This window comes from Lethenteron reissneri, chromosome 29 (assembly GCF_015708825.2).
Source record: "Lethenteron reissneri isolate LAM-NWPU_2019-01 chromosome 29, ASM1570882v1, whole genome shotgun sequence".
NCBI lineage: Eukaryota > Metazoa > Chordata > Hyperoartia > Petromyzontiformes > Petromyzontidae > Lethenteron > Lethenteron reissneri.
Window position 1 is genome coordinate 11,510,006 of NC_083807.1, and position 21,218 is coordinate 11,531,223.

Genomic DNA, 21,218 nt, shown 5'->3' on the forward strand with positions numbered 1-21,218 from the left:
CTGAATATGAACATTTTTATCCTGCGCAGAGTAAAGGATGCAGCCGCGCGGTGTAATGGCTAGCACACCGGACTAGCACATCAGAGGTCACCGGTTCGGTTTCCTGAAGCGTCAGTTGAAGCAATGACGCAAGGTTCTTAAGTCTCCCCGCCTCTGTCCATCCAGCAGTGTCAATGGGTGCACCGCAGTGAGCCAATCGGCAGGTTGCGCGTGGTGGGGTAAACTGTGGTCATTCCCAGCTCTCCCAAAATATCTGTCCAGCCGTGGCAGAGTTGGCCAAATGCCCTCGAGAGGGGTCTCTTTCGAGCACCCCTTTAATGGAGACCCCTCCGACAATAGTGCCGTGAAAATACAATTCCAAGGTCTCGTGTTTACCTCGTTATGCAAACGTAAGCCATATTTTCACGTCGAGGGAGTTATCAACGACTACGCAAAAGTGCACAGGGACAATTTGTTCATAAACCAGGGGGGTCGGTAACGAAAATCACAAGAAGAAGCATATTTTCGAACTTCGGGAAAAGAAAAAAACCTCAATAATTCAAGAGCCGCAATGCATTGTGATGAATACGAGACTCAGGGGCAGAAAAATTGATCATGCATCGCGTAAAGAAATGTAAATGTAACCACAATATCACCATAATTCATAATCAACGTTTTGGGTTAGATCGCGTTATTTATAAATGTGTCGTAACCCTCCACCACCCGACACGGCCAATCAGCAAAAAAGTGTCACGTTGACAAAAGACAAATTGTTCACTGCTTTAACCCACCGGTGTGTTGAAGAGTGAAACCACAACATTTACAATTTTTGGGTACGACGTTTCGCTGGTAATTGCATCCAGCATCATCGGGCAATTCGCTAGAATGGTGAGGCTCTGCTCATGCTCCCGGTCTTAAAGAGCATCAGCAGGGTGACGTCATCACCATACTCATTACATTTCTATAGTGCCTGCACGTAATGTATTAGCCTCGAATATATGTAGACACAAACATCTGACGACAATGCTTCATTGAGCAAGCTATGTCATTAAATGCGCCTTGAAGACTGTAATGCTGCCAGTAATATTAATTTAAAATTGGAGCTAATTTCATAGCTTTAGTTCTAGCCGAGATGCAAAACTAAGCAATAACTTTACCGTTTCTGCCCTCACCACCAGTAATTAGCATTTTATGTGATCACTTTCATGAACACCTTTAATATTTCCTTCATAAGTTGTTTATCAAGTACGTATTTTTTTACTATATATTAAGGGGAACGGCGGCACAGCAGTTAACATGATCCCGGGAGCTCAATTCCTGGCCAAGGCTTACATCATTGGCAAGTTAGCATCTGGACCTGTCAACATGGTCAAATATGGTCACACAACCCCATTGGCCAACATGGCATGGGGAAGCCTTCATCCAGCAGTGAATTGACAAAGGCCTGTAAATTATTATCATTATTATTGAATTCTTTATGAACTTGTGTAGCAACTTGATTCTGTACATGGTAGGCAATTACTTCATCAGAATAGTAACCTATACAATAACTGATATGTTATAAATGGACCACTGTCGACCCATATATAGTAAGGGAGGCCGACTTGGACACAGCCCTGCGTTGAGACTTTTAAGGTCATTCCTCAATGCCCTGTGAGCCTCTGCTACCTGTGTGTTGTTCTTAAAGGACATGTATGTGTCATGGAAATTAAAACTTCATGAAGATATTAACTAAAACCCAACTTAACATCACTCCTAATAAGAATATGTATTACACAAAAAAATCACAAGGGAGGCTCAAGGCTTTTACAGCAGAATCTTCCTTAGAACGTTGGGCCAATTTATTATTGCTCCTCAAATAAGGGCAATTTCATGAACATGTTATATAAGTTGCGGTAAAAAAATGTCCAAAATGAGATCGTCATGATGATATTTTAGATACCATTATTTCAAACATGAAACCTATAATAACGTTGGCAAAAAATCCATCTAATTACTCGCCTCTTCTGTGACAGACAAAATGTCCTTAAAATATGGCCACTATTAAAATAGCTCGGCAACCTACTTGCGGTACTGCCTATCAATATCGACACCCTCGATGCTCACCAGGTGCGCGAGTCATCATCTCGCACATGTCTACAGCGCCATCTCTGCGTGTTCCACGAAACCGGCTGCAAATCATCGCCTCAGCCCAATATGACCCCCCCCCCTTAAATATACATATTTTTTCTTTTTTTTACGAAACCGTCACTGCCTGCATTAAAGTCTCGCTCGCTGGACCGACTCGAGCCGCGAGCTCAAGGTCTCGGGGAGACTCATCGCACGGCGCAGTGTCGCACACTCGGCTATCAAAAAAATGGCAGCAGCAGCTGGAGAGAACCCGCGTGGGGGGCTGCCTCATGGTTTATGAAGCCGTAACTCCATCTGTTATTCCTCGCACCCTTGCAGAGTGCAATTACCTAACACCGCAAGAGTCTGAGCCCTATATAAATTAATCTGCTCGTTCTAACGCATCAACGTGAGGCGTATTCCTTTATTAAAATGTGCAGCCTTTTTATTGTTTTCAGGCCTGTGTTTGGTTGACCCACACCTGTCCGTCTTTCAAAGAGTCCAAGTTAAGGTGAAATATGTTAATGCCGTATAGTGTCATGGTAAATACCCACAGTGCTTTGCAAGTCAAATCAGAGTGCATATACCAACCTGGGCTCCACCAGCATACTTGCCTGATAAGACTTCCAGATTGTAGAGGCCTGTGCACACTTTTTGTCTCAGATGGTGGGCACTCTCATCTGCCGAGGAAGACATTAGCACGTCGTCCACCTCTTTAAACGTGAATGCGTTCCATGAAAACGTGACGACTCTTACAATTTAAATGCATCGTCTTGTTTTAACTTTTAAAATGGCAGCTATTAATTTAGAGCACTCAGATCCTTCATAACGCACAATTAGAAATTCTCATTCTGCACCAACATTCATAATTATTTCTGATGGAATGTCCCATAGTGTATGTGCCAATTATTTATAATTTTAACTAAAACAAAGCTCGAATATGTGCGTGGTCACTGCAGAAGCAGACGTCCTACACACATTTAATAAGTACAACACATCCGCATAATTCAATGCTGCTTTCTTTCATTCTCTACAGCGAAAAAAAAACGAAGTCGACCCTTACGTGTCCGGTTAGCAGTTTGCCTGTGCATCTTGGTTATATTTTCATCTCCTGGGGTTCTCAACCACTGTCACTGCCCGTGTTGCTGTATGCCACTGTTCCCCCAGAACAAGATGTATTTTGATTTGATATTAATGGTAATGGGGAAATGTTCCCATTATTTTTTTGAGTCTGCAGGTGTCAATGCTGCTTTGTATGAGTCTAATCTAATTCTGTTGCTGCTGTGGAGTGGTTTAGCATGGGGGTGGGGGGTTAGTTGAAATTATCTGTGCTCGAAAAGTGTATCCTACTTAAAGGCATTCACAAAGGTAAATGCGTTTTATATTTAAGAAGCTATGGGAATAGTCTGTGCCGCCACATGACCTCCCCGACACGTACAACACGTGTTGTCCGTCCCCTAGGAATTGCGGGCTACCTCCTGTGGGTCGGAGGTCAATTTTTGAGTTTGTAGGTGACGAGAGGAATCCTTTGGGATGATGGCTTTCAGAACATTGTCATCAATATTAATAAAGGGTTTCTAAATGGGGACAAGCTTTGGGGGTAAGTGAGCTCGGATATCACAAAGGCTCAGGGTGATTAAATTGCCATGGTTTGGCACCGGATGGACTTGTTTGTGTCCAGCTATTCGGATGCAAGCATTTTTTTACCATTTGCCCTTTTGTTCACAGAAGAATAAATGGTCTATCGTCTGTCAGTATTGTCACTGAGAGCTTGTTACACGGCAGGATCGTGATAGGTGGCTGGGGCTTGGGGAGGCTAAGCAAACTTTGTTTTACAGACACATTATAAATGCTTGCCACTACAATTAACAATAATGTTCAATTGTCTAGAAAATGTGTTTCTCATGCATCGACATTGTTTTGCCGCATCCTAGAACTCGGAGTGTGTGGATTATCTGCGTCGCGGATTAACCATGGTAATGAAACAAATATAAAGGAAATATTTAGCTTTTACTCACCCGTTGGTTTGAATAGCCACTGCTCCTCACTCACTGTGGGTCGGTGACTCACGTGACCAAAAAACCAACGTCTTCAAGAAACAATAAAAATATCTTCTTCATCTTAATAGCCATTCTATGTTGGTAAACAACACATTGCGTTGTGTAACCTAATTCACATTTGTTATGCCCGATTCATTTTTTTTTTTATCTGGGCTGCCCCTTCCCCCATTGCCCCAGATAATCGAGGGTTGACTATAATATTTTTTTAATTTACAGCCTGCATATATAAACGACAATTAATAATGTTATTTACATTTTAAGCTCTTTTTAACCTGGTATATGTTGTGTTCTTATTATCCATTCAAGTTGAATGTCTACTTTTTTCAGTATTATAATTCAAACATCACGTTTCTCTCCTAACCAATTTTCACCAGTTGTAACAAACAAAAAATACTCTGAAGGCATTGCCAGATTTTCCCATAATGCTGCACGCCAAAAGCAATGTCGATTTGCTGTTGAGCCAGTGAAAGATGTTGTGGAGCCTTGGTGAGCAATGACCTCAATGACTCTGTCCTCTTCTTTTACCCCACAGCTCTGACCTCTCGCGATGGGCAAGCAAAACAGCAAGCTGGCTCCAGAGGTGCTGGAGGACTTACTGAAGAGCACAGAATTCAACGAGGCTGAGCTGAAGCAGTGGTACAAGGGCTTCCTCAAGGACTGCCCCAGCGGCAAGCTGAACCTGGAGGAGTTTCAACAGCTCTACGTCAAGGTGTTAGATCGGATAAACTATTTTCACTCGCAATCTCTTTCCAAACATACGATTTCACCAATCGTCACCTTTGGCAATTCTTACCCTTTCAGAATTAAAATCAGATAACTGTCTGGACGTTTTACTTCAGAGATGTGCAGAACGCTGAGCGTGGGATTTGCCCACAACGGCGCTCAGGTCTCTGGGCTCAATGTGGCGCTCTGCTGTGGTGACATAAAATTCCGCTCGTTTGCACGGATCAGTAAAACGTCAATAAAAATCCATGTTTTGCTTTGTACCCGGGGTCTGTGGCCGGCTGCGCATGACAGGCCATTTCCCTGCGATAGATTTTTTTTTTATTCCCGAGACACAATTACGTTGATCGCCCTCACTATGGATTGTTTCTTCTCATCCACGGTTATGCCACTTCAGCAGATATGTCTAAGCACATTTTAAATGCCCGGTTGTGTGTTTTTTATCACATCCATCCATTAGTGTGAGAGAGAGAGAGAGAGATATCATCGCAGCATGTTTTTGGGGCTTCCTGACTCTTTTTTTTCCTCTCCGTTATCTTGCTGCTCAAATTGCTGGTGCAATATGTTTGTTTATTCCTGTTTTTCATTTCGTTTTTTTTTTTCATTATTTTTGCACTCATTCTGTAACATATAGATGAGAGACGTTTCTTTGTGGAGGGTGCAGGGGAGCGATTGAAATCATGAGCTTATTATGCTACAAATGAATGTCTGTGCTCAGAAAAATGCAGCACATTTGTCATCGTCACCAGCCATGATCTGTTCACTGCTCAATTAGCGCTTAAGCGGCCATCTGGAACGCTCTTCCTTCTGATATTAGGAAGCCACTGGAGCTATTCATTTTTACATCTAGATTGAAAACTCGTTTCTTGAGAACTGCTTTTTGTGTTTAGTTTGTTGTCCTACCCCCGTACCTCTGATTAGCGCGGTTGGCTGCTTACAGTGCGAAAGAAGTTCAACGTGCATCCATACAATCAAGTTGTCCCCAAGTCATCACAGTCTTGTGATGTGACAATTCTTGCGCATAAGCTGATCTCGTCAATACAACTCCAAACTGGGACGTGCCCTTAAGTGTGTTCCCTCCTTAGCTGCCACTTTATTGTTAGTCTCGGCTACTGCCCATCATCCCTCCTTCTGACGTGTCTTGGCCCATGCTCGGTTACTTTTCCTAACAGTCAATGCAATGTCTCGGATTTGCATTTGATCCCCAATCCGTGTATTCCTCTTTCCGTTTCTCAGTTGCAATTCTCAGCGTGCATCTCTCCACGCTTTCTCCGTGCACTTTGCACCTTCTGCGCTATTTATTTTGTCAACGTTTACGTGAACCATCTGCTACCACTGGTAATATAACGCTGATTAGAAAAACTCATTTAGGCATGCCGTTTTGTTGCTTTTCATTAAGTTCAGTTTTCCATAAGCACAGTAAGATGTGGGTGAATGAATGTGTTCTGGAATTATGATGCGATTGCCAGATGCCGGGCTTAATGTCAATAGGAATGTAACTTTTTCACTTCCCCAGTGGTTCGACACGTGATCCTCATGGCGGTAACCCGGGGTACCCAATAATACTAAATGGGCCGAGGCAATTAAATATTTTATTTCTGGGACACTATTTTCTCCAGGGGTGTACTTCACTCCGCGACTGGGGTACCAATCAATCCGAAATCAGTGCCACTCCGCCATGTCGAAACGCCAAACATCAGCATAAAAAAATTTGTCATGGAAAATTTAAATTTGGATAGTACATCGTGTACAGCTCGTCCAGATGAGTCGTTTGCTGCATCGCCGACCATCAACAGACTAAAAACGACTGCATCATGGACATGATGCGAGAGCCGGGGTACTATGGTAACCCTATGGGACCCCGGGGTGAGTCGTTTGCTGCATCGCCGACCATCAACAGACTAAAAACGACTGCATCATGGACATGATGCGAGAGCCGGGGTACTATGGTAACCCTATGGGACCCCGGGGTACCATAGTACCGCAATAAAGTTAAAATGTCCATGAGACAGAGTCACTTAAGGTTTTTGTTTTTGCATTTTTACCATCTTTATTTTTTCGTTCATTATCATATCTAGTTTGTACTGTTTTATGCACTGCATAATTTGTGAGTATTTCGAATGATTCATAAAATTAGTTGATTCTTACAGGTACAATTTATTGCATGGATATTGGGTCTCTTGAGCGTAAGCATCGATTTTGCTTGATGCATATGAGCGCGAGTACGCACGATCACCACGGATTCTGCCCGAATGAAGTTAAAGGTCAATCCTGACTGCAGCCAAATACATTTCATTTCGGGAATTAAACGGGATGTTATGTTAAAAGCTTAACGTTAAAGGCTTAAATGAGTTGGTGATCGCTTGCTGGGGTCATAGCCCAAATACAATTTTTTTTAGCTTTCATTCACAAACGAGAGGGAGCTCAAGAGAGACCTTCTAGAAGGCAATTGGCCGACTTTCCCACACCGGCGAGACATCTCGGGAGAGGTGGAAGTTATCCACAAATTCACACGTAAAATTACATTTTGTTTCGATTTAAAGCTTTCGTGACCGCAGGGATTCATCTTCTTGGTTCTTTCGGTAAAGTCACGTAGAATGGAAATAATAAAATAATAAAAATTAAACATAATAAAATAATTCTCACGACGTTTCGGCCACAACGCAAGCAGCCGTCCACAGGTGAAGAACAGGTCGCGACTCTAAGACCTGTTCTTCACCTGAGGACGGCTGCTTGCGTTGTGGCCGAAACGTCGTGAGAATTATTTTATTATGTTTTATTATTTTATTATTTCCATTCTACGTGACGTTACCGAAAGAACCAAGAAGATTACATTTTGAATTTACACATACACGGCCACCCTTTCTCATTATTTCAGTAGAACTTGTATTGCATTGCTCCGACTGTGAAATCTATTCTTATGTTACACTTGTAAGAACGATTTTACATTAATTTCTTGTGGGGGTTTTTCTTTCAAATGTGATCCAATATATTTTTCATTTTCCAGCTGTGATATTTTACTTAAAGTGAATGGATGCATCATTTTGTCAGTTAAATACAATTTTAAAAAACATTTTAAATTTCAAATAAATTATATGGCAGTGCCTGAAGGCTGGATCAACCAAATTAACTACAATTGTAAAAAAAAATGTTTCAATCATTTTTTTCACCGCACTTACTACACAGTTGTTGAGTCTATGCCCGAAGTCCCAATATGTCAAACTGCTTGTGACGGCCAGACTGAGACCGTCCTGCTGTATAGAAACGTGAAACCTCTTACCCCATGCGTTGTGGGTTTGTTTTGGTAAAACGATAAGCCTGTTTGATATGTTGGCATTGCGCGTAAAAATAACTTAACATTACACATTGATTAACACCCAAATAACTAACTGCGAAAGATTATAACACCGTGGGACCGAGGGACAAGAAGGGAAAGCTGATAGCGGGGTGGCAGTCGGCACCGCCGAGGAGGCAATTACACATCGCGGAGGTGAAAATTCTCGTTAGGAAAATTATCGTACCGTAAAATAGTTATATTTAAACACTGTTAATTAATGCCTATAAATACAAATAAAAACTGCAATTTATTCCTATGAGTAAAGTGGAATCATTTTTTTAAAAAACAATGCCGAAATTTCGCTGCACTGCAACTTCTGCGCATACTTGGATTTCCTTGATAGATGCGATGCGCTCGGTTAGGCTGCCAGTGATTTGCACAAATTGCGCTCGCTTATTGAGAGATGTGTGGGTGGTGCACAGTAACAAGTGCAGTTTTGTAAGATATTATGCATTTTCCATTTCGTCTTCCTGGCACTTTGATACATTTTCACGATTCCGAGGTCACGATTGGACTCAAGGATCGGTGGCTTGTACTTCTATTGCAGTGAATGTAGCACCTCAAGTGGCTGCATGGTTCACATGACTCAACTACATACAATGCATATCAATTGAGTACAATCGACGCTCCAACGCGCAATTCAATGCGCGTTATCGTGAGCGCCGGAATAGATTTCAGTCGACGGATTGACGCTTTTCTTTCATGCTGTTTGCATTTATCATGCTGACATCATCATGTGCACAACATAATCTACTAACATTCCATAATTTTGGTTCACAATTGTAAAAAGCTTACATCCACGTTCATTTACCGTCCAATGGATGAACACCGCATGTGAGAAAATGAAGCTTTGAGACAGGCAGAGGTGGGCAAGACCGTCCCTGCCTCGCCACACCCCAAGACACAACTAAATCCATGCCAATACCTCGCGGCTATTTCTGAAACGATGCATCCTGGCTTAAAGTGCCAGGATTTAAGTCTCCGCTTTTGGCAGAGGAAACCTACAAAAAGTGGGGGCCGCAAATGGGTTTTACGACACTCCGGACGACGCAGGAAATAGCTGCGGGGTGCACAACCGGTCCTAATCGCCTAGATCGGTAATGGAAGAAGATAGTGTGCCACAAACCCTTCTCAACAGATCAATAAGCAGGTCGATAAATATAGGTACCTCTCTCGGGTGTTGGTAAGTAGCTTCGAGAAAAAAAATGTCCAGAGAAGTATTAAAGGAATGCATGAAAAGCAGTTTTAAAAAAATAAGATGTAATGGATTAGGCATGATTGTTAACGAGAAATGTAATATTTATTCAAGCAGTGGTCAGATTTGAATTCTCAAATATCGCTGTACAGGGGGCTTCAAAAATTGTTTAACAATTCTGAGAATTTGCAACAATGCCACGAGAAATGTGCCTCCAGGCTTTGGAGGCCACTTGGAGAATATTCCAGGCACGTGTTGACATTGATGGCGAATAAGTGGAGACTTTTTTACTTTTTGAAGCAATTAACATTAAAATGTTTATCATGTTATAATGTATTATTCGTTCTTTCTCCATTAAAAACGATAGTCCCATGTAAGTGTTAACATTTTTTTGAAGCACTCTGTGTTTGCCAATAACACCGATTATATTTGTCTGAATTTCGATCTAAAGCTTTCGTGACTGCAGGGATTCATATTCTTGGTTCTTTCGGTAAAGTCACGTAGAAGGGAAATAATAAAATAATAAAAACAAAACAATTAAATTCTCACGACGTTTCGATTGCAACACAAGCAATCATCATCAGATGTGAAAACCACAGCAAGAACATTTTCTTACGTGACTTTACCGAAAGAACCAAGAATATAATTGACTGCTTGTACTGAGAGACAGAAAGAGAAATGCACGGATCAGAAAACACATGCAGGTTAAAGACATAATTATAATTCATCTTCTTGGTTCTTTCGGTAAAGTCACGTAGAAGGGAAATAATAAAATAATAAAAATATTATTCTTTTATTATGTTTTATTTTTATTATTTCAATATTATTTTATTATTATTTTATTATGCTTTATTTTTATTATTTTATTATTTCCCTTCTACGTGACTTTACCGAAAGAACCAAGAAGATGAATCCCTGCAGTCACGAAAGCTTTAAATCGAAAAATAATTCTAATTGTTAAGGAAAGTTTTGTGGGCGTCGCCAGGAGGGACGATGGTCAATGGGCAAATCCAAGAGCAGAATGGTAGCCAAAGGATTGAGCACGCTTTGAGAGGACGTCTACCGGGGGAGATGGAATAATGAAATGAGCTCGTGGGCAGGTGCTGGGTACATTGTTGTGTCACAGGATGGTGAGAGATGGCAACAGTTTGGGGAGGCCTTCATCCAACAGCAGATTGTTTATGGCTGATGATGATGATAATAGTCCGATGTTTGGAGCGGTGGTGCTTCTTCCGAGGAGCAGAGCGAGAGGGCAGAAAGAGTGACTGGTTTTATAGTTGGAGATCGAACGTTACACTGTGGTTCAATGAGGAATTTTTCTTAAAATTGTTGACATGGGCAGTTATTCATTCATATACATTGAGTAGTAAGAAAACCCTCAGAAAAGTCGAAAACAGAATGTACATATACACTGATTTGAAGTAAACGTAACATTCTTGAATGAACGTACGAGACTTTATCGTGGGAACGCTGACAACGTCGATGGATACGGATTAAAGGCCCATCGTTAAATTAACTCCATTCGTTATACTCGCACTGCTTGACTTTCCAATTCCCTCCTCCCATGGTCTCTCTTTCCAAAGTTCCAACAAAAAAACCCTTGTTCAATTCAAGAAAGTATTAACTCTTATCTATCACGACTTTAATATCGCTGTTTGTTGCTTGGCCCTTGGTATTATTATTTTTTTGGTGAGCCTACAGGCCCGTCCTCAACAACAACGACTATAAAAAGTCAGCCTATTGTGCGGTTTTTTTTTTCATTTCCTGCAATGCTGCAGTGTTTATGATAAATGTGGCAAGGTTTTTTTATTTGCTTGCGCTTGTGCACCACGGACAACGTAGTCCCTTGCAGCTTTGTTTAATTTTCTTTGCTCAAGTCGGTGATGGATGTCTTCGGGACTAGGTCTGCTGACTGCTGGTAAAGCCAACTGCCCTGTCACATGTAATGCAATACTTTACTGTTACAATGATTTTGTTTATTGCGCAGCAGTGAAATGCAAAAATCATTTCTAGGCACTGAGCAGGAAATGCAATGAGCACCGAATAGGTGTTATACAAATAAACTCGACACATTCGTCAATAACGCCGTGACCTTAAAAGGGAAAACAAAAGTAGGCGACGTTTTGTGCAACGGCCCTCCTTCAAAGCACCAACAAGTTAGTAAACAACGCTAGAAAGGACGGTACCTGCCGGATTGTTGTCCAGTTTAATCTCTCAAATAGCAGTCACAAGGAACACGACATTATTATGATTGTGTTCTTATATAATCTCTCTAGCGGTGTCTCACGTCAGAGAACTCCAAAGCATATTTTATAGAAAGAAGAAAAAAAACCTAGAGGAATAAAAACATGAACAAGATTTAACGTGTTCAAAGCCCACAAAGCCATCCTTAATGCATGGAAACTGCACGAGGAGCGCTCCCCACGACACCCCACTGGTGCAATGCCCTCTTCCGTCTCGCCTCAATGGAACACCTCGGCTATAAACTGAGAAGGCTGCAAGATTTCCCCAAAAAAGGACGTGGCACCCATTTATGCATAGACCTCTTGAGCTCACTACAACGGCATCCTCCAGCCACTGAGGTGCTAGAGCGGATAGCGACTTGAGACTTCATTTGCGTGGCCCAATGTACAGCCCACCCCACCCACCCACATCCTCGGAACAAATCCTAGGTAACAATTTTTTTTTATTTTACCAAGTAAGGCCCACTGAGCTATACGGCTCTTTTTCATAAGCGACTAGGCCACAAATGATAGCTCAATGAAGTGGCTTATCGCGTGGAAATTTGTAGCAGCCAAATCCTCTAAACGCACGTTGTTTTGAAACGCGTGGGGGGAAAAAACAGAGGACCCAGAGAAAAATCCAAGCGACCATGGGGAGAGAGACCGGGTTGGGATCGAACCCACGACCTCCTGCATACCAGGCGAGATAAACCCCAGGAATAACAGAGGGACAAACTTGAATGATGTAATCCAATTCAGACAAGTTTATTGCCACAACTCTAACGATCTGGCAAAATAAGTTCTATTAAAACGGCAGGTGAAAACATGTGGATCTGAAGGCAATGGAAAATAATTTCAAATGAGATTATACGTTATTTTAAAGTTCTCCACCACATGCATATTTAAATGTACGTAGCCTTTGTGGTTAGAACAGTCTATTATAACGTGTGCATCACATCTAGGGTGCCCATTGCATTGTGGGGAGCGGTAGCACGCTGCGCTATGAACCCAGCGGCCGAGTTCGATTCCCACTCACGGCCAACACCAGTGACGATTATTTGAACCGGTCCTGCTCCTCCCCTAGGTCGACTCAGCCTCAAATGAGTAACTGGTGTGGTGTGTAAACATCGTCACTGGGGAGACAAAGGCGACCAGGTGTGGTGCTGGCCACCCAGCCCCTCTGGCCTTCATAGGTGCTCGCTCACAGCACTTGCCCAAACAGTCTGTTATAGCTATACGGGGGATCTGTGTCTTTGTCTTTTGTCATTACATTGTGGATTTTCCCAGTGTCATGCGATGTAACAATTACTTTATTGTAATCTTGGTGTATATTATTTGAGGGATAACTTGTAGTTGATCTATTTGGGAATATGAAGTCATGCAGGCACGAGGTTCTGTTTTTGTTTAGTTTTTTTTTTGCCCAGAAGCCAGTCAGCCGTACAGTTTTATAACAACTTAAATTTGCATATCTAAGAAATTAGGATTTTATAGCAGAGAAAGTTGCAGTTATCAAGTTCCTATTAAGAAATCCTGCAGTGTTGTCAGAGACAATATAATTTATAGATATGTTTTAAGAAGGTTTAACATGGTCGGACATGCGAGAAGTGGAAATGAATTGGGGTCAAGATAGTGCAGAAATTACAAGCCCGTTTAAGTAAGTTTAATATTCGTGCTAAGGAGTTAGAGCATTTACAAATATTAAGTGGGTTATTAGCACGAAGAGGTTCTCCTGTGCCTGGTGTTTTAAGTGGTATTATAAAATGGGCAATCGTTGATATATTTGCCCAGAATTGAGAGGGACAATGGGGCCCTTGCTTGGAAATGAGTTGTAAGCAGCTCAATTAGGCTGCCCTCTGCAAGAAAAGACGAAGAAATGAAGATGTGTTTTGCGGTGCGGTCTTGTCAATACGCCATGTAATGCGGTAATGACTCGCCGGTAATTGAAAAGGAGAGAAATCTTTTGAGCGTGGGCGTTAAGCCTCATACCTTGCACAGACCCGTGCCACGCAGCATTTGTTTTTATTACTATTTTGACAGGTTTATATGCGACTCTCAGTTAGGCCTCAGGGCATCAGTGCACAAGCAGACTGCGATTGCATCCGCAAGTGCAAATCTCTTGTCGCACATGGAATATTCCCGGTTCTTGAGCCACATTCTGCTTCTGGGAAGAAGGTTTTTTTCATTTCATGAAGCAGCAGTAGTTTGGCATTAAGGCATTATCCACAGCCTCGATAGCCTCATCATGGCCACATCATCAGACCTATAACGCCCTCATTATATTACTGTTGTTTTCCCCGTTGATTGCGTTCGCATTTGAAATCGCCGAGAATTCCCGACCTCATCAGATCTCAGAAGCTAAGAAGACTCGAGCGCGGATAGTGCCAGGCTGGGCATAATGCATAAACCATTTTCTCTAGGCGGCTGCTGTAGGGCTATATAATCAGCACGGGGCAGTGCAGCAATATTGTTGTTACCCTGTACTGTGCCCCTAAGCTGCCTTTACCAGCGGGCACTGACCAACGTGGTGAATCACAGTCGAATTGCTCCGACGAACCGTTACTCATCCGGAAAGTGGATTGAGAAAAGGGCTCTGCGTGGACATTTTTTTGTATGTGTGGGCTTTTTTCCAGCTGTGTGCGTGTGTGTGTAGCCTCCTGCACTCCGAACTCAGCTGTGGCTTCTACTGCTATGGGCATCTGCGCCGTGCAGCAAGGGCACTTGTTCCCGGATGCAATGGCATTCAGAAGCAGCCGTTCCATTATTAAACAGGAACACTCAATAACTTCTATTGCCAATTTATAATAAGTGCTGGGAGGCAGCAGCATCACTCAACAGTTTACATGGCATAATTAGTAAGAGAAGAAGATTGGAGAGGAAGACCCTCATGCAAAAGAGGCATCCGACCAGATGCGATTATAACTCTTGATAAGTGAGCCGTCAAAATGAAACCAGTTGGTCAGTTACCGACTTTCTGTGCTGCTATATACTGCCATTAAAGTTTGTAAGATGTCATCTAAATAAATAAAAACTGTTCCCTCGTCCTATCTCAATTCTATATTTGTATCTGTCTCTCCGTTTCTCTCTCTCTCATCTCTCTATCTCTCTGTCTGTCTGTCTCCTCTCTGCCTCTCTCTCTCCGTCTGCCTCGTGTCTTCCTCGATCTCTTTCTCTTCTCCCTGAATGAAAAAAACCAAACCCCCATCAGTTCTTCCCGTACGGCGACGCGTCCAAGTTCGCTCAGCACGCCTTCCGGACCTTTGACAAGAACAGCGATGGCACCATCGACTTCCGGGAGTTCATCTGCGCGCTGAGCGTCACGTCCCGCGGCAACTTCGAGCAGAAGCTCAACTGGGCCTTCAACATGTACGACCTGGACGGGGACGGATACATCTCACGCGTCGAGATGCTGGAGATCATCGAGGTGCCGCTCTCGCCCCCCCCCCCCCCGCACTCGCCCACCACTTGCCATCGCGCTCTGATTAATTCCATCCACGGTTATGTTGCAAATTCACTCTGAGTGCCTGTGGGGAGAAAAACCCTACCTGGAATGCGCCAAAACCTCATGAGAACACGAAAGCTAAGCAGGGTTGGACCTGCATCGAGAAGCTGTTGACTGCTCTGCTAGGTAGTACAGCAAAAATCCGCTGTTGCACTGTGTTATGTCCCAACAACTATGCTCCCCGCCTTCACCAACTCAAACTAATCAGTGTGGTGAAGTATGGTCAAATAACCCCAGTGACCAACACGGTGTGAGGAGGCCTTCATCCGGCAGTGGATTGATAGAGGACTGTAAATTGTGTTGGTATCAGGACACAGGACAAAACTCTTTCATGTGAAACTCTCACAGTTGGCAGTACATAACATCTTGGCTCCGGCTACATCACTCTGAATGCCCCAGATCTTGTCAGATCTCGGAAGCTAAGCTAAGGTGAGGTGAGCCTGGTTAGTACTTGGATGAGAATAAGGGAATACCAGGTGTTGTTGGCTTGGGCAGGGGTTTGGCCAAATGGTGGTAAAGAAATGTATTCATAAATCTGTGCAGAGGTTTGAGTGTTACCTTCTCAAATTATTGATTCCACCCCCCCCCCCCCCCCCCCGGGACTCCGGTTTCCAATGGGAATTAGCCACTAAATCTCACCGTAGCACCTTCTGGAAGATAATGTAAGACTCAGCAAAGCTTTAGTGTGTAACTAAGAGACATTACAATGGTATGGATACGATTGGAAAAGTCACGTAGATAGAAAAAATAATAAAATAAAACACAACGTTTTGGTCGCAACACAAGCGGCCGTCTTGCGCCCGAAACTTTGTGTTTTCTTTTATTATTTTTTTCTATCCACGTGACTTTAGCGAAAGAACCAAAGAGTATAGATTCCTGCAGTCACGAAAGCTTCAAATCACGAATGATTGGAAAAGCCCATGGAATATAGCACTACGTGCATATGTTGGAGTCACTTTAATGGATTTCTTACCGACAGGAGACAACGTTTCATTATGCCCTGTAAAGAGCGTTCATCGCATGGCAATCAATTTGAACATTGTATTGCTCAGAGTAGGAGTTTGCTCAATAAAGTGAAAACCAACATTTTATGACGGTACTTGCGTGTGCAGTCTGGCAAATGGACTGAGAACATCAAACACTCATGATTGTTGACTGGTAGTGATGACAACATCACACATTTTAAATATTTGTCAACAAGGTATTTTCAAATATTTCTCTGTGGTCATTCGCAAATAACTTTGGTAATTACCTCGTATAGGAATTACCGAGCAGAGGCAGCAGGAATCCCAGCACTGCCTCTGAGCAAACTGGCTGAGTGACAGACACCCTGATCGCTACGCCTACCCAATGTGACATCCTTCCAAGTCGCCCTGCAATCACACGCGGCTCCGTCTTCTTGGGGCACTCTCTTCATGAGAAAACGTAGACCTGAGTAGCTGTACCGGATAGGAGCACCCATACCAGTCACGTACTCGGCGACACAAAATGTGCTCCCTTCACCAACTCGCACTGACCGCGTGGTGCAGTATGGCTGATTTGCCACGAGCCTTGGCTCCATGAGACCTTGGCAGTTGTACTTCCGCTGACAGCTTCATTCGCCAGGCTCGCAACGCCTCGCTGTCTCTCACGGAGGCAACGGCGCTCCTCATATTAGCGCTTGGAATTGCTCCGACGCGTGTCTGATTTGACGAATCCCTACCCAGAGGAGAAATGCGCGTCGATATGCAGCAACGCAGAGTGAATACAATATATAATGTGTGTACACACAGACAGCACATGAGTGCACTAGGCAAGGACGTGACCTGTTTCCAAAATTGTCTAACCTTTCGATACAATTAAATTCGGTTTGAAATAGCGTTCGCTCAAGATCTCCAGATGCTTTGTGGCACAGTTATACATCAAGGGTACGAGATAAGGCACAAGCAAGTCTTAATGAATCTCACCTCAAGAATCTTTGCCAATTTAATTAAAGAACAATCAGTATCTCCCTACAAGGAATGGTTACTCTTTATTTGAGACATTTGCCATCAGCTGTAGATCCATGTTTAAATGGTATTCAGCAAACAGCAGTATGTCAGGGAATTCTTGAGTCGATCTGTGTAGGGCTTTGAATATTATACCTTAATGTGCCTGCGTTTTCTCCATGTACTCCGGTTTGCTAACATATGCCAAAGATAAAATTATGGAATTGGTCAAACACCCCAATGCAGTCTTGAGACTCGGTGAAGGTTTTCTTATAAACGAAATCGTTATTAAATTTCTCTTGCTCCTACTTTCAGAACTATCAACAGCACATTGTTTGTCCCATCTCCCTTCTAACACTGTTGGCATTCATGACATGCTAAGCACCCATGAGCATTAAATGTGGCATTGCCTCTCAAAGTCTTTCGGAAAAAGCCTGCCACCCAAAAGACCGATCAGTGTTTTGTCAGCGAGGTAGTTTGGATTGTGCCACCGGCAAAATTATCATTTGTTTCATAAGGTGGTCCTGCAGTTGGGCCGTCACGCACTAGACTTAAATCATTTCCCATCGGATTGAAGCTGACACCTAAGTTGGGCAGAGAGTGTTGGTGGCTCAAATCCAGAATCGTTAATTGGGCAATGCCCAGTTTTCCAGTAACTGAGGCAGACCCAAAGCAGTGAGTAAAACAACTTATTTTGGTCCTATAATTTCATAGCACTGTATACATTTTTGCGTATGTATTCTGACATTTTCTTTTGCTCTCATTGAGAGAATAAATTCCTAACTTTAGCTTTGCTTGTTATCTGAACATTATAATAATCATATAAACCCTGCGTCAATCAACAATTAGGTAAAGGCCTTCCCATGCCATGTCATTCTTGGGGTTTGTTTAAACATGCGTCATCACGTCAATCAATACGCGTTGGTGAAAGGGGTGGCCCAGGATGGGCTTGGTTGTCACTCTCCACCCGCGTTCGCCACGGCCAAGAATCAAACTCAGGTCACCAGGTTCATAGTGTGGGGCATTAACTCTTGTACTACTGTTCTACCCCACTTGTTATTTGTTGTGCAAGATATCTGAAGCAACACAAATTGAATAACTATAGCTGCATATGTATAATACTTAGGCTGAATCTACCATAAGGTTGATCCTATCTGGTAAGCAATACCATTGATTGTCCAGGCCATAATTTAATGGGGCCAAATTTAAAATATCTGGGTGGTGACTATACTACACTAGGAACCTGGTGATCTAAGTTTGATTCTCAGCCACTTTTAAACACTTTAAATCTAGATCTCAAAACTAATTCCTTTAGAACTGCTTTTTGTGTTTAGTTTGCTGTCCTTCCGCTGCACCTCCGATTAGCACAGTTGGCTATGTACGGGACGAAAGAAGTTCAACACACATACATCAGTGGTGATATATGAACTAGTGCTTGGGCCCCCCTTTAACAATCCACACTGACCAGCGTGGTGCATTATAGCGAATCAAAATGTCTGTAATTATTATTTATTGTAAGTGAAGATTTGACTACAATAGTCCCAAATGTACGCTTTGTAGGCCTTCTATAACCTATTTACATTCACCAACCCACCAATGTAAGAACGAGACAAAGGTGAACTCCGTCGCGTCGTCCACGCGTTGTTGTTCTGCAGGCAATCTACAAGATGGTGGGCACGGTGATCATGATGAAGATGAACGAGGATGGCCTCACGCCCGAGCAGCGCGTCGACAAGATCTTCAGCAAGATGGACAAGAACAACGACTGCCTCATCTCCCTGGAGGAGTTCAAGGAGGCGGCACGCAGCGACCCGTCCATCGTGCTCCTGCTCCAGTGCGACATCCAGAAATAGACGGGGGAGGGGCGTTCCTCGCCACCGTCGCCGCCACTTGACCACATTTGTACGTTCGGGGGGGCAGTGCGCAGCGGTGGGTGGTGTCGAAAAGGAGAGGTGGGTTGGTGTGGCAGAGGGATTCTGTGTGGGAGGGAGGGAGGGTGGCATGAGTAAAGTGTTAGCACAAGAACGGTTTAGGTCTGGGATTAGGGTTCTAGCGATTTCTGCATCGTAATGGGGTTTTCTGTTTGCCTGTCGCTTGTCATTTCAAATGCTTGTTTTATGACGCATTAGTGCTAAGCTAAGAAGTCATTCATTACCTCGATCGATCTGTCAATCAATAGCCTTCATTCACAACCAGGTGACAGCCCCATCTGATATTAAATTTATTCTGTAAGCTATAGTCTAGGAGACTGTGCAAAGGTCCGTTATATTATATTTTCGTATTTGCCGTGACACAGGAACACACTGGCCTACTTGTTTGAATAGTACGATAGACATATGTTTTAGTGTCTGGTAAAAATGTAACAACTGACAATAAGAAGATATGAACATCTTTTATGGAACTCGTAAAAATTGAAAAAATTCAAAAGTATCATTAAAATGTTTAAAAAAACATTTTGATAATTTAACACTGTCACAAGTTAACAATTTACTACGATTAAAAAAACATTTGCCTTCCATTAGCCACAAAGCTCCATTATGCACATGGCACAACCATCACATTATTAATGAAATTTAGAATGTATTCTGTAATTAAACATTTGAAAACGTTTCTCATTGATGAGCACTTAGGAAATGTTCTATCAATTACATATCGACCACACAGAAACGGGGTTTTAATTTTCTTCTGGTGCAATGCTCAAGCACCCACCAGGCGACAGAGGGAGACCAAATTCTAATTTAGTTTGTTCCAGCCACGTGAGACTTGTTGCAGAGACACCATCGTCGGTGTCTCTGCAACAAGCGTGTCCTCCTTCCACCATCCTAGAAACTTCCACCGTGATCCCTTTCACACCTCCCGCCCCCGCTCCGCTCCGCTCCGAGTTCATCGCATTTCAATCCCAAGTCCTCTGAAACACCGTCGTGTTATTTTTCCGTTGTCCTTTGAGGGCACATCATCGACTCGCAGTCGCGGTACGGGTGACCGTGTGCCTCGGCCCCTTCAGCACAGTGGGCAGCGTAAAGTTGCGCGGCGTTCCGTGGCCGATTGTCGAGGTGAACCCCGTGAAAGAGTCGCGGGATGTTTAGTCACTTCCACGGTTCGAGCAGCCGCACAGGCACGCGCAGGCAAACGCTGCTGGCTCTGTCTCGCGGAAGATTTTCAAGTCATTTATCTGCAAATGTTACCGTCGCCCCCTGCACGCACTCACGGCAATGTCGCCTATCCCCCCGACTCCCTGTGCCGTCGGTGGTGGGCGGCCTGGCTCCTAATGCAATGATTATGTTCAATCCGTTTTGTTTATTCGTCATTGTGAACAATTAGGAGCCCTGAAAATTAGCCCAATGTAAAAGTGTAAAGACCGTATCACCAGAATACCCGGATTGAGAAGGGTCTCGCATCGTTAACGGCGTGGAAATGTATGGCTGCAATTATTTGTGGCTCTGATTTGGGATTTTTTCATTTCCTTTTATTGTTTTCCAGCATAATTGCTGCGTGATTCCTTCGACATTGAGGAAGTAAAGAGCATTAAACGGCAATAAAAAATATCACGGAGCGCTCGTTAGAAAAAAAATTGAAAAGTGCCATCGGCTGAGTGGTTCACGCGGCTCATAATGGCCGTGTCGGAGCAATGAGCCAGCAATGCTGAAATCCTGGGTTCAACTTAACTGGAGGAATCATATTGACTGTTAAGACAAAAAAGTAGTCTTGGGCGGGATGCATTGTGAGAAGGATTGATGGTCCGATGGATTGAGAGGTCGTACTCAGATTGTAAATGCTGTGAGTTTACTCTCCAACACACAGGTTAGTGATGTACTAGCAAACAAATTGCCATGTTCCGTTTACGTGACAAACCTTACTAATTGGCTGTTTCGGGTGATGGCGGGTTTAACAACACATTTATATTTACGCGATCTAACCCAACAAACCTCTATTATGGGTTGAGACTGATGATGGAGTGGCAGCCAAAGGTAGGAAGATGCCCGAGATGGCGACCGCTGTGAAAACGTACTGATCAGATCAGCTCATGCAGATGCTCAAGATGGATAGTTGCATTGCAAGACCGTGACGGATTGTGATGGCTTGGATAAATTACGGCTCAAGATGATAATACTTAATGGGCTCTCTCC

At 43.2% G+C, this 21,218-nt stretch overlaps 1 protein-coding gene across 1 annotated transcript in view; it reads left to right on the top strand.

The window, feature by feature from the left end:
- LOC133349243 (visinin-like protein 1) overlaps positions 1-19,056 on the top strand; it is a 42,894-nt gene extending 23,838 nt beyond the window's left edge. Inside the window, exons 3-5 of the mRNA XM_061562569.1 lie at positions 4,681-4,857; positions 14,831-15,046; positions 18,747-19,056. Coding sequence (XP_061418553.1) covers positions 4,696-4,857; positions 14,831-15,046; positions 18,747-18,944 — 576 coding nt within the window. The 5' untranslated portion in view covers positions 4,681-4,695 and the 3' untranslated portion in view covers positions 18,945-19,056. The remainder of the gene's footprint in view (positions 1-4,680; positions 4,858-14,830; positions 15,047-18,746) is intronic.
- The last annotated feature ends 2,162 nt before the right edge of the window (positions 19,057-21,218 follow it).